This window comes from Oncorhynchus keta, chromosome 7 (assembly GCF_023373465.1).
Source record: "Oncorhynchus keta strain PuntledgeMale-10-30-2019 chromosome 7, Oket_V2, whole genome shotgun sequence".
Classification (NCBI taxonomy): Eukaryota; Metazoa; Chordata; class Actinopteri; order Salmoniformes; family Salmonidae; genus Oncorhynchus; species Oncorhynchus keta.
This window is the reverse complement of record NC_068427.1, coordinates 4,228,903-4,246,748: the sequence shown is the minus strand read 5'-3', so window position 1 is coordinate 4,246,748 and position 17,846 is coordinate 4,228,903. Positions and strand designations below refer to the sequence as shown.

The window sequence follows — 17,846 nt, the reverse complement described above, 5'->3', positions numbered from 1 at the left end:
GGATTGAAAATTCTCGTGACAGATGCACTTTTATTTGTTCCTGTTCCCTGCCTGTACTACGTCATTAGCCTTTACCCCGCCTGTACCGTTACCTGTTTGGACTCCCTGTGTATGACCTTCTGCCTGCCCCTGGACCCAGCTACCTGCCTCCTCCAGTGGTCCTTTACAAATAAACACCTCCTGCGCTTGAAACCAGCTCTCTGTCTCCCATCGTATTCATTACACCAGGCCTAAACCCCGATTGGTTTATATTCAAAATGATCAGATATAAAGGAACGAAGTTGTACATCAAGCAAGGACTCAAAAATCTTAGCTAAAAGAAGGTAGTCTTGAAAAGGGGCAATAGTTGTCAACATCATTTGTATCCCCACCCTTGTGGAGTGGCAGCACATACACTGATTTCCATTTTGGAATAACAATGTTAAATAAAAACTGTGAGCCACTGAGCCAGCAATAAAGGGAGCTGCACACTTAAGCAGAACAGGCTCCAAATGATCAGCCCCTGTGGATTTTTTCCCCTCAAATTTTAGCAAATCATCCAGGACTTTTTTTTTTTTATCAGTGAATTTCCAAAAAGAAATCTCCTGACCAGCATTTTCAGTATCATTCAATAGATTTTCACCATCTTACATACAAACTACTCTTTTCAAGAGCTTGCTTTGAAATACAGTCAAGTATATAGCCCCAAAGATAAAATGGTGATTGAATTATTTAATGATATCAATTTTGTCAGTAATAGGGCCAGAATCTAAATTAATTTATTGGGGGTGAGAAAAGGAGACACAACCCTTCAGTGTACATTCAGATAGTTTATTAACATAATAATCAGATTTAGCTTTTTTAACTAGTTTTACACACAGATTTATCAATCGTCTTAAAGACTGCCAACCTGGGCCCGAGTCTGGGAATCTAGCTTTGGCTCAGGCAGCATCTCTGTTGTGTATGAGTTCAGATTGCTCTGGATAGAACCAAGGACAATAATAATTTAATTATCAGTTTTTTAAAGGGAGCATGTATATCTACAATACAATTGAAAACATTTGAGAAGTGGTTCAGAGCCAAATCCGGGTCAGGTATAGATGCAGTACAATCAAAGTTACCAAAATGTTGATAAAACAAGGTTTGGATCTAGGCATCTCTATATCCCTGAAACACACAATGAGACAGTGGTCACTAATATCCAAAGCAAATACCACACTCCCAGCATATTTCTCTGGAATATGTGTAAATATGAGGTCAATCAAAGTCGATTTCATAGGGTCCTTTAAGTTTGGACGAGTAGGCTTTGTAATCAGCTGAGACAAATTTAGATGAGTACAAAAATCCTTTAAACAGTCAGCATCCTGCGTTCCCCGTGCAATATTAAAATCTCCATCGATCAACACCTCTGGGGTAGTAAAAATGGCAATTAAATCAGTGAGTTTGTTTAAATCAAATCAAATTGTATTTGTCACATACACATGGTTAGCAGATGTTAATGCGAGTGTAGCGAAATGCTTGTGCTTCTAGTTCTGACAATGCAGTAATAACCAACAAGTAATCTAACTAACAATTCCAAAACCACTACCTTATAGACACAAGTGTAAGGGGATAAAGAATATGTACATAAAGATATATGAATGAGTGATGGTACAGAGCGGCATAGGCAAGATACAGTAGATGGTATCGAGTACAGTATATACATATGAGATGAGTATGTAAACAGTGGCATAGTTAAAGTGGCTAGTGATACATGTATTACATAAAGATGCAGTAGATGATATATAGTACAGTATATACGTATACATATGAGATGAATAATGTAGGGTATGTAAACATTATATTAGGTAGCATTGTTTAAAGTGGCTAGTGATATATTTTACATCATTTCCCATCAATTCCCATTATTAAAGTGGCTGGAATTGAGTCAGTGTGTTGGCAGCAGCCACTCAATGTTAGTGGTGGCTGTTTAACAGTCTGATGGCCTTGAGATAGAAGCTGTTTTTCAGTCTCTCGGTCCCAGCTTTGATGCACCTGTACTGACCTCGCCTTCTGGATGATAGCGGGGTGAACAGGCAGTGGCTCGGGTGGTTGTTGTCCTTGATGATCTTTATGGCCTTCCTGTGACATCGGGTGGTGTAGGTGTCCTGGAGGGCAGGTAGTTTGCCCTGGTGATCCGTTGTGCAGACCTCACTACCCTCTGGAGAGCCTTACGGTTGTGGGCGGAGCAGTTGCCGTACCAGGCGGTGATACAGCCCGCCAGGATGCTCTCGATTGTGCATATGTAGAAGTTTGTGAGTGCTTTTGGTGACAAGCCGAATTTCTTCAGCCCCCTGAGGTTGAAGAGGCGCTACTGCGCCTTCTTCACGATGCTGTCTGTGTGGGTGGACCAATTCAGTTTGTCTGTGATGTGTACGCAGAGGAACTTAAAACTTACTACCCTCTCCACTACTGTTCCATCGATGTGGATAGGGGGGTGTTCCCTCTGCTGTTTCCTGAAGTCCACAATCATCTCCTTAGTTTTGTTGACGTTGAGTGTGAGGTAATTTTCCTGACACCGCACTCCGAGGGCCCTCACTTCCTCCCCGAAGGCCGTCTCGTCGTTGTTGGTAATCAGTACACATTAGTACACACTTCTTGGTGGAGGGTGGACAATAGATTCCTATAACTGTTATTTTTGAGTTTGAAGACTGAAGACTTAAACTGAAGACTTAAAGGCAACAATTGAAATTGTTTAGGACTGGAGGTAGCCTTCAACAGAGACATGTAAAAAATGATTATTTATGTAAATAGCAGCACCACCACCTTTGCCTTTCCTACCAGCCCTAAACACATTGTAACCATCCATAGAAACATCAGAGTCCAGGGTTTTATCAGTTAACCAGGTTTCAGATCAAATACAAATATCAGTGTCTGCCTGAGAGGCCCAGATCTTGACATGATCAATATTAGATAATACTCTAGACTACGAATGTTAAGATGTCAAAATGTAAAACCTTTTCTGCATTTAAAATCAATACAAGTCAAATTACTTTTTAGTTTTCAGAACAACAGGAGACTCAAAGATTGGATTATACCTATTAGGAAAAGAAAAACAAAGTAGGAATATCAATTACATTTCTCCGGTTAGCACCATTAGGCATGTCACCACGTACAGATACAACATGTGGAACTCTCACAGTGACCAAAGAGGAGAGAGTAAAAACTGACTTAAATGTAATGCTAATATTGTCCTCACATCATACTGTGATCATACTGTCATCATTGTTCGGTAAGATAATATAACATAAAAACAACAAGATAACACAAACCAACACAGTCACAGTGGAGAACCATACGGTCACCATCGGTTAGTTAGACTGCGTTTAACCCTGTACCCAACAAAATATGACACGACAAAAAAACGACACAACACATCTCAGTCAGGACGGCAGCGTTGACTGCATAACACAGGACAGAGCAACACACCAAGGCGCTCGCCACCCGTTTCAATAACTAATAGTACACCGTCCACCCAGAAGATGGCACTGTCACCTAAGGAAATAGCAGGGAACAGTCTACACTGCAGTGTTTGGCTGCAGATGTGTTTTGAAAACCGTTAAAAGAGCATCCCTCTTCTCAATTATCCCCCTAGCTAACCAACTCAGTTGTCTTCTTCCTCATACCGATATGCTTTATACATCCAGACACAGGAAAAGAGATTAGGTGAATAGGGCCCATGAACCAAAACACGCTTGCATCACGAGAAGGAAGTCATGTTGGCCTTCATCCAGATACCGAGTGAAAAGTACCCTAATCTCAAATCAACCCAAAGCCCCTACCATCTAGATTCTAGATGCAAGGCACTTATGGAGATCTGACAGGATTGGATAGGGGTCCGTAAACATGGCCTATCAGAGGGCAAGATGGAGCTGCCACCATATTTCTTACACCTATCAAATCCTCTCAGATCTACACAAGTACCTAGGGGCTGATTTGGGATTCAGAAGGTTAGAGTACAATGATATATTGGTACACAAAATGCTCGGCTAAGAAAGCTGAATGATGGATTGGTTGATTTTATTAGATGAATTAAAACATGCTAAAAAAACATTTTTTAAAGCTCATCGTGTGCTGGCAGGCTCAGACAATATCATTGATAGGAGCATGCTGCGTAAATAGATAATGAGACATAGCCGGGGGATGTAGGGGTGCTGCAGGACCCCCTGATAAATAAAAGTTACAAAAAATCTTTGTTTCACTGAACATGTCATACAAATAAAGGCATTTTAATTTATATGAAGTTTGCCTTATTCCTCCTTTCTATTTGATGATCAATTTACCCCTTTAACCAAATAGCACATTCTATCTACAAAGACCTACTGTCTACCCTAGCAGTGCTGCCCCCTTCCTCATATTTTTATATAAGAATATAAGATACTTCATAAAGTGAAGGTAATAATGGCACTGAGTGTACAAAACAGTAATATTGAGTTGCACCCCCTTTTGCCCTCAGAACAACCTCAATTTGTCAGGGCATGGACTACAAGGTGCCAAAAGTGTTCCACAGGGATGCTGGCCCATTGTGACTCCAATGCTTCCCACAGTTCTGTCGAATTGGCTGGATGTCCTTTGGGTGGTGGACCATTCTTGATACACCCCGAAACTGTTGAGTGTGAAAAACCCAGCAGCGTTGCAGTTCTTGACACACTCAAACCGGGGAGCTTGTCACCTACTACTTTGGATTTTAAATTATACAAAATGCAGAATGTCAGCTTTAATTTGAGGGTATTTCCATCCATATTGGGTTCGCAGTTTAGAAATTACAACACTTTTTGTGCATATTCCTCCCATTTTAGGGAACCAAAAGTATTGGGACAAAATCACATATCTGTATTAAAGTAGTGAAAAGTTCAGTATTTCGTCCTATATTCCTAGCACAGGTTTCATATTATTTTGTGCCCAATAGAAATTAAAGGTAAATTCGTAGTGTCATTTTGGAGTCACGGGTATAGAATATGTTTCTACACTTCTAAATTAACGTGAATGCTACCATGATTATAGATGATCCTGAATTAATCGTGAATCATGATGTTAGAGAAAAATACTGGGGGTATGATATTTGAGTCTAACTTTCTCACTCATCATTATTCACCATTCATTCAGGATTATCAGTAATCATGGTAGCATTCACATATTCTATTATTATTTACAAATAATGATTATTTGTATATTATTTCCAAAATGACACAATACTTTATTTACCATTCATTTCTGGCGGGTAAGAGCGTTGGGCCAGTAACCGAAAGGTTGCTGGATCTAATCCCCCGAGCTGACAAGGTAAAAATATGTCATTCTTCCCCTGAGCAAGGCTGTCAACCCACTATTCCCCGGGCGCGTGGATGTCGATTAAGGTAGCCCCCCCCCCCGCACCTCTCTGATTCAAAGGGGTTGGGTTAAATGCGAAAAACACATTTTAGTTGAATGCATTCAGTTGTACAACTGACTAGGTATCCCCCTTTTCTATGTACATAAAATGTTGTAATTTCTAAACGGTTCACCCGATATGGATGAAATGATTTGTAATCATTTCAAATCCAAAGTGCTGGAGTACAGAGCCAAAACAACAACAAAAAACGTCACTGTCCCAATACTTTTGGAGCTCACTGTTGGTGCCAAAAGGCCTTTATTTGAAATTATGCAATACTGTACAAACAAACCAAAATTGATTTATATGCCATAGTTTATCAAATATATCTGATATTTCTGCCCACAGAATTCCACACACATAAATGAATTTAATCTGAAAGAACATTCACAGTCATGTACCAACATATGTCCTTTCACCCTTTAATTATAACTATTTTCCTTTGGGTTGTTCTACTACAGAACATGAAACCTGGATTCGAATAGAAGTAAGTGGTTATAAGCAAACTGACAGGAAGTGTACAATGAAACACTGGAGACTGGGAGAGACACAGGCACAATTAACAAAGACAACAGGGGAATCACACGGAATTATAGCTATAAAGTTCAAGCATTTCAATCATCATATTTCATAAATTAAAGTTATAGCGACAACATACAAATAATATGTATCCATTGTTTTGGTGCGGTATTGTATAGCTATATTGTAATAAAATAATCTCCTAAAACGATATAATAGCAAGATGACGCAATGTCCTGTAGCTTGTAGACTTGATCATTTATATGACTCTCATTTTGTATTTCCAGATAAACACTCCCTGACATTCACAACTGAAAGGACAGTGATGCTAATCAAAGGTTGTCGTGACAGGGTACCACATAGAGGTTCTGTTTAATGGACACTATAAAAACTTCCTGCATAGAAAAAAAGAAACTTGGAAAAGTACAGATGACAATTGGGACTCTAAAATCAGTGGTTCCAAAACTCTGCATTGAGGCATTGGCCCTTGTTTGATGTTCTTGTGAGCCACCAAAACCAGTGGAGAACGACTGCCCCCTCTCATTGAAGCCACAAAGTTCAAGGTCGACCGCAATACTGCAGGCATTGTTTGCAGAAAACAGGATCTCCACTTACAGTGAATGGGAAAAGGGCAATCTTTGTGAAGACAATCATGGTACCAATAATTGCTTCTATTACACCAGATGTGTGTCCTTGAACCAATTGTTTTAAAATCGCACACAGAAGAAGTTATAAGGACAAATGACCCCCACGATGAAATCGGGAAGGGGAGGGGGGACTCTGGATCTGTCTCCGTATATTGTGCAATATCTCAAACAGCACTGGCCAGATTTGGACAAAACTTATTGAATGATGCGTCTTGCCATAGAGATCAGTAATTTACAAAATTACACTGATTGGCCAGATGGTGGCGCTACAACAAGCAATTGAAAATGCAATCTTTGAATGGTCACACCGCTAACCCCATTTGACCTAAAGTCATGAAATTCGGGACATAGATCCCTCTCCTCACAAGGAAAAAATTTGCCTCAGGGAGCCATAAAGTCTGCCATGATGGATTTTCCTCAATTTAGAATTTTGTGAGAAAAAAAATGAAAACGCTACTCCTCAGGCACCGAATGACCGATTTGCACGAAACTTGACCTTAAACCGCTACTTCTCAGGCACCGAATGACCGATCTGCACGAAACTTGACCTTAAAACGCTACTCCTCTGGCACCGAATGACCGATCTGCACGAAACTTGACCTTAGAACGCTACTCCTCTGGCATCGAATGACCGATCTGCACGAAACATGACCTTAAAACGCTACTCTCCTCTGGCACCGAATGACCGATCTGCACGAAACATCATTGGGAAAAGGTCCCTCAACGCATTCCTTTCCAGACTAGTACCTAAAACAACTTTGCTGCTATTGACCAATAAACATTCACACGGGCATGGTCTGGCACATAAATGCATTTAAATCAGTTAAGGATATCCGTATTGTAACAATATTTGGTACACATGTTGCAAACACTGTTTAAACTCAACATATGCAAGAACAATCATATCGACTACACGGTGGCGCAATAACAGGTACATGTTTATATCTCTTGATCTGTTTGACTCAGTGATTAAATTTGGCACCCGTGCTCAGGGATATGAGTCTAGCTTACCCACACGATTTATCAGACACCACTGGCCCGAGTTTGACTAAACTTGGGTGAATGATGCATCTTGCTACATAGATCCGCCATTTCCAAAATTACACTGATTGGCCAAAGGGTGCACTGTAGTAATCAAGTGTACGTGCATAAGTCACACACAAAACCTCAGATACCACTTGCCCGATTTTGATGAAACTTAGGTGAATGATGAGTCTTGCCATACAGATCCATCACTTACAAAATGACACGGATTGGCCCAAGGGGGACGACTTGTTTATTGTTGCCTCGTTTTAGTTGCAAATTGCAGCCTGCAGTATCCCGGTCCGACTTTAACCTTTGATACTCAATGAGATGGGGAAGCACTGACCTATCCTGCAATATCACTTCCTGGAGTAGCTCATACTGCGTATGTTATGTATTCTATAGACGCCACCTTAACTGACTTTTTGAGCTTCAAATGGGCTATTGAGTCTTCACATAGGAATTCATGGTGTCATGGGATTGGCTTTGTACATTCATATAGAGTCTTTAAACCAAACAGCTAAAGCGTTGTTTCTAACAATCGACGCTCTTGAAATGGCCTTAACTGCAAACCAAGAGACATTTTCCTGTGTCCACAAGCCACCATTTTGGGGAAAAAATGATCATAACGTCCCACAGATGTAAGATGGCTGCTGATGGAGAGACTTGCGAGGAGGATGTCCACGCTGTCACTTCCCCAATCAGTCAAGTACGAATGGGATATGCTTGAAAAAACCTTGAAAGAACGTTTCAAGAAACGTTTCAACCACCAGAGTACTGTGTTGACACTGAGCGCTCAGTGCTATAGTTGTCTATCCTAGTTCTCGTTCGATATGTGAGCGTGGTTGAATTTTCAGAGTTTCCCCTTTAAATATCTATGAGGTCATCACCGCTCTCGTCACTCTCAACGGTCAGCTGACGCGTCCACCATTTCTTGACCTCTGACCCCGAGGAGGCTTCGTCACTCACAGGGTTCATCTTACACACCATGGACTTGACACTGGTACGACCTGGACAGATAGAGAGAGAAGAGACAGTATGTGAGAATCTGTTGGCATACAGCATTGCTCCAATGTTATTTTTCTAGATTCCTAGGCTTTAGTCATGCAGATGACATGGTTCGACACACATTGACACTGGTCAGTCACATTGGTTTCGTGAGCACAGAGTTGATCTTTGTTGACACTGCACACACACACGAGCGCACATACACAAATGTGACTGACCTGCAGGTAGTCTCCACTGGCCCAGTTTCCTCTGAGGGCGTTCTGAGGAGTCCTGTCTGTATCCCCCACGGTCTGACAGAGTAGGACTCAGCAGCTGTTGGAGACCACTCAACTACAGGTAGGTAGGTGTAGAAAAGTTGTATAGTACATGTATGAAACATTGTACAATTTCCTGTTATGAGCATTCACCCCAAAAATTGCACTGCGAGTTTATTACCTGGCATATGAGTACCTACTACAGACTGTTCAGAAAACCTTACCATATAAACTCTACCATCGTATCCATCTTGCTGGTGTGAGGTGTGTGTGTGGTTCAATGAATGTTTGTGCGTGTGTGTGTGTGTGTGGTTGTGTGCGCGCGTGTGTGTACCTCTGGCTGTGTTGAATGGTCCTGGTTAGCGTTGATGTCCTCACTAGGCAGGGTGGTCTGTATGCTGGGGGGGTTGAGGAAGCGACTGAGCTCCTGCTGCTGGCTCTCTCTCAGGCTGTGGATGATGCTGCACGACTGCTGCTGCTTCTGTAGCAGGAGAGACAGGGAGAGAGGATACTATACAGCACAGAACAAACCACAAAAGCGATGGAACAGTGTACACAAACACGACTTCTGTGTATTCTGTAGGGGAAGTGACAGGAGAGTGGATCGTCACAAAACTAAACAGAACAATTGGTTCTCTCAAAATACAAAACTACACAAGTGGCAATTCCTTCAAGCATGACTGTTGCTGTTACTGTAGGAGAGCGAGTGCAGTGGGTCCTCGCAAAACACCTTGCAGCACAAGGCAGTAAGTCCACAAGAACAATCAACACACTTGGTGTGTGTTTGTGTGTGTATATACAGTTGAAGTCGGAAGTTTACATACACCTTAGCCAAATACATTTAAACTCAGATTTTCACAATTCCTGAGATGTAATCCTCGTAAAGATTCCTTGTCTTAGGTCAGTTAGGGTCACCACTTTATTTTAAGAACGTGAAATGTCAGAATAATAGTAGAGAGAATTATTTATTTCAGCTTTTATTTCTTTCATCACATTCCCAGTGGGTCAGAAGTTTACATAAATTCGATTAGTATTTGGTAGCATTGGCTTTAAATTGTTTAACTTGAGTCAAATGTTTTGGGTAGCCGTCCCACAATAAGGTGGGTGTATTTTGGTCCATTCCTCCTGACAGAGCTGGTGTAACTGAGTCAGGTTTGTAGGCCTCCTTGCTTGCAAACGCTTTCTCAGTTCTGCCCACAAATGTTCTATAGGATTGAGGTCAGGGCTTTGTGATGGCCATTCAAATACCTCGACTTTATTGTCCTTAAGTCATAACTTTAGAAGTACGCTTGGGGTCATTGTCCATTTGGAAGACCCATTTGTGACCAAGCTTTAACTCATGTCTTGAGATGTTGCGTCGATATATCCACATGCCATCTATTTTGTGAAGTGCACCAGTTCCTCCTGCAGCAAAGCCCCCCCACCACATGATGCTGCCACCCGTGTGCTTCACGGTTGGGATGGTGTTCTTCGGCTTGTAAGTCTCCCCCTTTTTCCTCCAAACATAATGATGGTCATTTTGGCCAAACCGTTCTATTTTTGTTTCATCAGACCAAAGGACCTTTCTCCAAAAAGTACGATCTTTGTCCCCATGTGCAGTTGCAAACTGTAGTCTGGCTTTTTTATGGCAGTTTTGGAGCAGTGGCTTCTTCCATGCTGAGCGGCCTTTCAGGTTATGTTGATATAGCCCTCGTTTTTCTGTGGATATAGATACTTTGTACCTGTTTCCTCCAGCATCTTCACAAGGTCCTTTGCTGTTGTTCTGGGATTGATTTGCAATTTTTGCACCAAAGTATGTTCATCTCTAGGAAACAGAATGCGTCTCCTTCCTGAGCGGTATGACGGCTGGAAATTGCTCCCAAGGATGAACCAGACTTCAGACAGACAGATCTACAATGTTTTTCTGATGTCATGGCTGATTTCCTTTGATTTTCCCATGATGTCAAGCAAAGAGGCCCTGAGTTTGAAGATAGGCCTTGAAATACTTCCACAGGTACACCTCCAATTGACTCAAATGATGTCAGAAGTTGCTGAAGCCATGACATAATTTTCTGGAATTTTCCAAGCTGTTTAAAGGCATAGTCAACTTAGTATATGTAAACTTCTGACCTACTGGAATTGTGATACAGTGAATTTTAAGTAAAATAATCTGTCTGTAAACAATTGTTGGAAAAATTATAATATATACTGTATATACACAGTACGAGTCAAAAGTTTGGACACACCTACTCATTCCAGGGTTTTTCTTTATTTGTACTATTTTCTGCATTGTAGAATAATAGTGAAGGCATTAAAACTATGAAATAACACATATGGAATCATATAGTAACCAAAAAAAGAGACACTACATGATCCACCACTCAAAGCACATCCAGCCAACTTGACAACTGTGGAAAGCATTGGAGTCAACATGGGCCAGCATCCCTGTGGAATGCCCGGACGAATTGAGGGCGGTGCTTAAGGCAAAAGGAGGGGGGAGGGGGTGCAAGTCAATAAATGGCATATATTATATTATTATTATTATTATAATAAAGTATGGTGTTCTTAATGTTTGGATCTCTCTTACAGCACGGATGCGTTTGAGGCACTTCTTGAGCCACATGCGTATGGTCTGCTTGGCCACCTCTTCTTCTATGGTGTACTCCAGCTGCTCTCTAGCCAGCAGCTCCTCCAGCTGTAGAGACTTCCTGATATCCACTGAACGGTATGACAACATACTGCAGAAACACAGGAGGACATAGAAGAGAAGAATGACGTAACTGTGGGCTAAAATAACTGTGGGCTAAAATACATCCTAATAAATGACAACTATATAATGTTTTACAAGAACTAAATAGGACTACAGAACAATGGGAAGCTGTGGGAAGCAATACAGGCCCCCCCACACACACACAAAAAACCTATATTAGTATTAAGCATGTGTGTTTAGTGTGCACGTTGTGGAAAGTGTGTCTATGTGTGTGTGCTATTGTCACCTGAGCACGTCGTGGAAGGTGACGTCCCCTCCGTTGTGCAGCCTCTCCATCTCATAGCACATGTGTTTGAACAGCAGCTTGTCCTTATCCAGGTCTACCTCGAGCCTGCCCCTCAGCAGACGCAGCAGGAACTTCACCCGCGATGTTGGGATCACTCCCTGAGAGAGAGGATAAAGGTCAACCCCACCTGTCTAGACTTTTCTTTCCCTCTCTCCATCCCTCCAGCTCTTCTCCACTTCCAACCCTTGCGTCTCCACATGGTTTCTTCCATATCATATCAGTTGGTTTCTCCCGCTCTCTCTGTATCTCTCCTTTCTCTCACTCTCCCTCCATCCATCCATCTCTCCAGCTTTCCTCCACTTCCAAACCGGACCTCCCCACAAGGTTCCCTCCCGCTCTCTCTCACCTCTCTCTTGTCATCCACATTGTTCCAGATAATCTGAAAGTGTCGGAGGTCGTTGTAGCTCAGTAGCTGATCCTCCTCAGTGGAGTAGAAGAGAGAGAAGTTCTCCACAATGATGGCTGCAAAACACACACACATCTGGGGTTATCTCACATGTCTGAACATTTCAATGTAGTATACTTACATGCAGCAGATATGTCTGGGACACAACAATGACATCTCACGCAAGAGTTATTTACATCTAGAATTTGCTACCATACTGACTTTTACGCCTTAAAAACTGAAGAGATGGCTCCAGTTATGTTTACTGATTTATCACCTTTGTTACAGGATCTGGCTTATCCATTTATATTTCGAAGTTGGATGCTAGCACATTAGCACGTGGGGCGCACTGACTGGTGTCACCTCGTTAGTCAGTATATATTATACCTGTTCTGGTTGGTCATCTCGTTAGTGGAAAGATGCTTTACCTTGCTGGCCCAGGTGCTATTTAAGAGTGGCTGGTTCAGTGCTCCAGTGGTCTTGAGAAATGTGGAGGATGAACACCTTTTGTTGGCTCTCCAAATATGATTTCCTAGACCAACAATCCTTTATCAGATCTTCCCTATTTTTGTTCCACTTTTTGGTTTGCTTCTAAGTTTGGTGTGGTCTTTTCTTTTGTTTGCCTCTTTTTGGGCCCATTTAGTGGGCGCTCATGTCCTTTAGGTCCCAGTTGCTGCTCGTCAACTTTCAGTGGACACCCCCACGAGTGTCTTTCAGAACCTCTCTTAAAACCACACCTGTTTCATTTTGGTTATTGTCAGTGACCCTTTGTTAATTCTCTAGCATCAATTCTTGTTTTTCTTTCTGGGGAACAACACCTTTCATGGCATATTCTCCAACTAGCATTGGAGAGGTCGAAGAACCATACATGGGCTTCGCTAATGGCACTTGCAATTAGATGTTTATAGCCTTCAGTAAATGGATTGTGAATGATTGGTGACTGGTGAAATGTTATACATAGTCATTTCCCTACAACACTAACAGCATCAAGCACTGTAGGCATCTAAGGGACAAGTTGCTCTAACAGACACAGTCCATAAAACCACAACGATAGAAACTTTTGATATTGACCAAATACTTATTTTCCACCATAATTTGCAAATAAATTCATAACAAATCCTACAATGTGATTTTCTGGATTTTTCTTTTTCATTTTGTCTGTCATAGTTGAAATGTACCTATGATGAAAATTACAGGCCTCTCTCATATTTTTAAGTGGGAGAACTTGCACAATTGGTGGCTGACTAAATACTTGTTTTGCCCCACTGTATATGCCAGATCATATTCAGAGGGAGATGGAGAGAGATGGATAGCTAGAGTTGATGTTGGCTCACTTCCTAAACACCACTGACATTAATTTAGACTGTGCCACTGTCCTTACACACACATACACACACACACACACACACACACACACACACACACACACACACACACACACACACACACACACACACACACACACACACACACACACACACACACACACACACACACACACACACACACACACAGGTGGACCCAGATTTCTGCATGGCAAGGTTTGATGATGAGGTCAGTAATAACGGTGCTAAACTGTCATGGGGAGAGATTAAACTGTTTATTGTGCTTTATGAGACAGTCACACACGTCTCGTGCCACAGGAAATGAAATATGGGCCTGAGCGATGATACAGGAAATTGTCCTTTGCATGAGTGGCTTACGCACACACACGCACGCACGCTCGCACATGCACGCTCGCTCGCACACACACCCCATTTGGAAAGGATTTATTCAAATGTTATAAAGTCAAGCTTATATGATTAGGGCACACACACACTTACCCACGAGGAGGTTAAGCATGATGTAAGCAATGATGACATAGAAGGAGCAAAAGTAGATGAGTGCCCCTGCGTAGTTCCCACAGTCTGTCTCCCAGTAGCGATGCTTATCGGGGGTACAGAACGGAGGCTGCACCTGAGGAGGGGAACATCCCAAACACGGTGTTATCAACATGAGGCCCCATACTACAACGTGAACCCACAGAAAGAATTGAAATATATTTAATTATCTAACTATGCTGGGGCCAACGTTATGAAAATGTATGCACGCAAGTCACTTTGGATAACACTGTCTGCTAAATGGCATATATTGTTATATTTACTGAACAAAAATATAAACGCAACATGTAAAGTGTTGGTCTCATGAGCTGGAATAAAAGATAACCGAACTTATACCCACAAAAACCTTATTTCACTCAACTTTTGTGCACAAATTTCTTTAGATATCTGTTAGTGAGCATTTCTCATTTGACAAGATAATCCATCCACCTGACAAGTGTTGCATATCAACAAGCATGATCATTACACAATTGCACCTTGTGCCGTGGACAATAAAAGGCCACTCTAAAATGTGCAGTTTTGTCACACAACACATCGTCTGAGACCAGCCACCCGGACAGCTGATGAAACTGTGCGTTTGTACAACCAAAGAATTTCTGCACAAACTGTCATAAACCTTCTCCGGGAAGCTCATCTGCTCGTCGTCCTCAACAGGGTCTTGACCTGCCATGCAGTTCAGCGTCGTAAAACAAACTTCAGTGGGCAAATGCTCACCTTCAATGTCTACTGGCATGAAGTGTGATCTTCATGTACACTACAGTTTAAAAATTTGGGGTCAATGTCCTTGTTTTTTTTTAAAGAAAAGCACATTTTTGTCCATTAAAATAACATCAAATTGATCAGAAATACAGTGTGGACCTTGTTCATGTTGTCACTCCTGTGTTCCAATGGCACGTTGTGTTAGCTGATCCAAGTTTATCATTTTAAAAGGATAATTGATCATTAGAAAACCCTTTTGCAATTATGTCAGCTCAGCTGAAAACTGTTGTCCTGATTAAAGAAGCAATACAACTATTCTTGTTCTGAGAAATTAAGGCTATTACATGCAAGCAATTGCCAAGAAACGGAAGGTCTTGTACAACACTGTGTATTACTCCCTTCGCAGAACAGCGGGGACTGGGAGACTAGTCAGGATTGAGGGAAAGATGAACGGAGCAAAGTACAGAGAGACCTTTAATGAAAACCTGCTTTAGAGCCCTCAGGACCTCAGACTGGGGTGAAGGTTCACCTTCCAAATGGACAAGGACTCTAAGCACACAGCCAAGACAACACAGTAGTGGCGTAGGGACAAGTCTCTGAATGTCCTTGAGTGGCCCAGCCAGAGCCCGGACTTGAACCAGATCGAACATCTCTGGAGAGACCTGAAAATAGCTGTGCAGCGACCTTCCCCATCCAACCTGACAGAGCTTGAGACGGTCTGCTGAGAAGAATGGGAGAAATTTCCCAAATACAGGTGTGCCAAGCTTGTCAGCGTCATACCCTAGAAGACTTGAGGCCGTAATCGCTGCCGAAGGTACTGAAGGTTCAAGTACTGCGTAAAAGAGTCTGAATTCTTATGTAAATGTGGCATTTCAGTTTTTTTTAGTTTTTTTATCAATTAGCAAACATTTCTAAAACCTGTTTCTGGTTTGTCATTATGGGGCATTGTGCATAGATTGATGAGAATTGATTTTTAAAATCAATTTTATAATAAGGTTGTAACGTATCAAAATGTGGAAAAAGTAAAAGGGGTCTGAATACTTTCCGAATGCACTGTATATACAATTTAAAATATTACATGACATTACATTTCATAACACTTTTCACAACAAATAAGTGTGTTCCTTCAGGCCACCATTCTACTACCACATATCTACAATCCAAAATCCATGTGTACGTGTGTGTAGAGTGCGTGTCTTATCATGTGTATGTGTAAGCATGTGTCTGTATGTGTGTCTCTTTACAGTCTCCACTGTTCCATAAGGTGTATTTTATCTTTTTTTTTTTTAAATCTGATTCATCAGTAACCCGATGTGGAATAGAGTTCCATGTAGCCATTGCTCTATGTAGTAGTGTGCACTTTCCATAGTCTTTTCTGAACTTGGGGACTGTGAAGATACCTCTGGTGACATGTCTTGTAGGGTATGCATGGGTGTCTGAGCTGTGTGCTAGTAGTTTAAACAGACAGCTCAGTGGATTCAGCATGTTAACACTTCGTACAAAAACAAGAAGTGATGAAGTCAGAGCAGCACGTTTTAATTAAGGTACAACTTCTCACCACCTTAGCTCCTGTTGTGTCAAACATTTTTGACCATGACAGTTTAAAATCCAGGGTTACTCCAAGCAGTTTAGTCACCTCAACTTGCTCAATTTCCACATAATTTATTACAGGATTAAGTTGTAGTTTATTGTATAGTGAATGATTTGTCCCAAATACAATGCTTTTAGTTTTTGAAATGTTTAGGACTACCTTATTCCTTGCCACCCATTCTGAAACTTACTGCAGCTCTTTGTTAAGTGTTGCAGTCTTTTCAGTTGCTGTAGTAGCCAACGTGTAAAGTGTTGACTCATCCGCATACTCAAAGCCAGTGGCATGTCATTAGATTGAAAAAAGTAAGGGGCATAGACAGCTGCCCTGGGGAATTCCTGATTCTACCTGGATAATGTTGGAGAGGCTTCCATTAAAGAACACCCTCTCTGTTCTGTTTAGACAGGTAACTCTTTATCCACAATATAGCAGGGTGTGTAAAGCCATAACACATACGCTTTTCAGCAGCAGACTATGATCGATATTGTCAAAAACTGCACTGAAGTTTAACAAAATAGCTCCCACAATCTTTTTATTATCAATTTCTCTCAGCCAATCATCAGTAATTTGTGTAAGTGCTGTGCTTGTTGAGTGCCCTTCCCTATGAGCGTGCTGAAAGTCTGTTGTAAATTTGTTTATAGTCAAATAGCATTTTATCTGGTCAAACACAATTTTGTCCAAAAGTTTACTAAGGGTTGGTAACAGGCTGATTACTAACTCAAATGCCAACCAAAGGGGGCTTTACTATTCTTGGGTAGCGGAATTACTTTTGCTTCCCTGCAGGCCTGAGGGCACACAATTTCTAGTAGGCTTAGATTGAAGATATGGCAAATTAGTAGTGGCAATATTGTCCGCTATTATCCTCAATATTTTTCATCCAGCTTGTCATTGTTCAGACAACAATCATTTTTTCACGTCTTCCACACTCATTTTACTGAATTTAAAATGACAATGCTTGTCTTTCATAATTTGTTAGTTATACTTGGATGTGTAGTGTCAGCGTTTGTTGCTGGCATGTCATGCCTAAATTTGCTAATCTTGCCAATGAAAAAAATATTAAAGTAATTGGCAATATCAGTGGGTTTCATGATGAATGAGCCATCTGATTCAATGAATGATGGAGCTAAGTTTGCCTTTTTGACCCAAATTCTATTTAAGGTGCCCCAAAGAATTTTACCATCATTCTTTAAATAATTTATCTTTGTTTCTTAGTGTAGTTTCTTCTTCTTTTTATTCAGTTTAACCACATGATTTGTCAATTTGCAATACTTTTACCAATAGGTTGTGCAGCCAGACTTATTTGCCATTCCTTTTGCCTCATCCCGCTCAACCATACCATTTTTAAATCCCTCAACAATCCACAGGGATTAACAGTTTTTACAGTAATTGTCTTAATGGGTGCATGCTTATTAGTAACTGGAA

General features: G+C 41.2%; 1 protein-coding gene across 5 annotated transcripts in view; it reads right to left on the bottom strand.

The window, feature by feature from the left end:
- Nucleotides 1-4,017: 4,017 nt before the first annotated feature.
- Nucleotides 4,018-17,846, bottom strand: part of nalcn (sodium leak channel, non-selective) — a 267,054-nt gene continuing 253,225 nt past the window's right edge. For 4 of the 5 annotated variants that reach the window (XM_052521864.1, XM_052521866.1, XM_052521865.1 and 1 more), the window contains 7 exons: nt 14,081-14,213; nt 12,219-12,334; nt 11,813-11,970; nt 11,404-11,554; nt 9,172-9,318; nt 8,802-8,913; nt 4,018-8,585 (listed from right to left, as the gene is read on the bottom strand). In XM_052521864.1, the coding sequence (XP_052377824.1) occupies nt 8,443-8,585; nt 8,802-8,913; nt 9,172-9,318; nt 11,404-11,554; nt 11,813-11,970; nt 12,219-12,334; nt 14,081-14,213 (960 nt within the window). In that variant the 3' untranslated portion in view covers nt 4,018-8,442. The remainder of the gene's footprint in view (nt 8,586-8,801; nt 8,914-9,171; nt 9,319-11,403; nt 11,555-11,812; nt 11,971-12,218; nt 12,335-14,080; nt 14,214-17,846) is intronic. The other variant, XR_008139651.1, reaches the window with a different exon arrangement.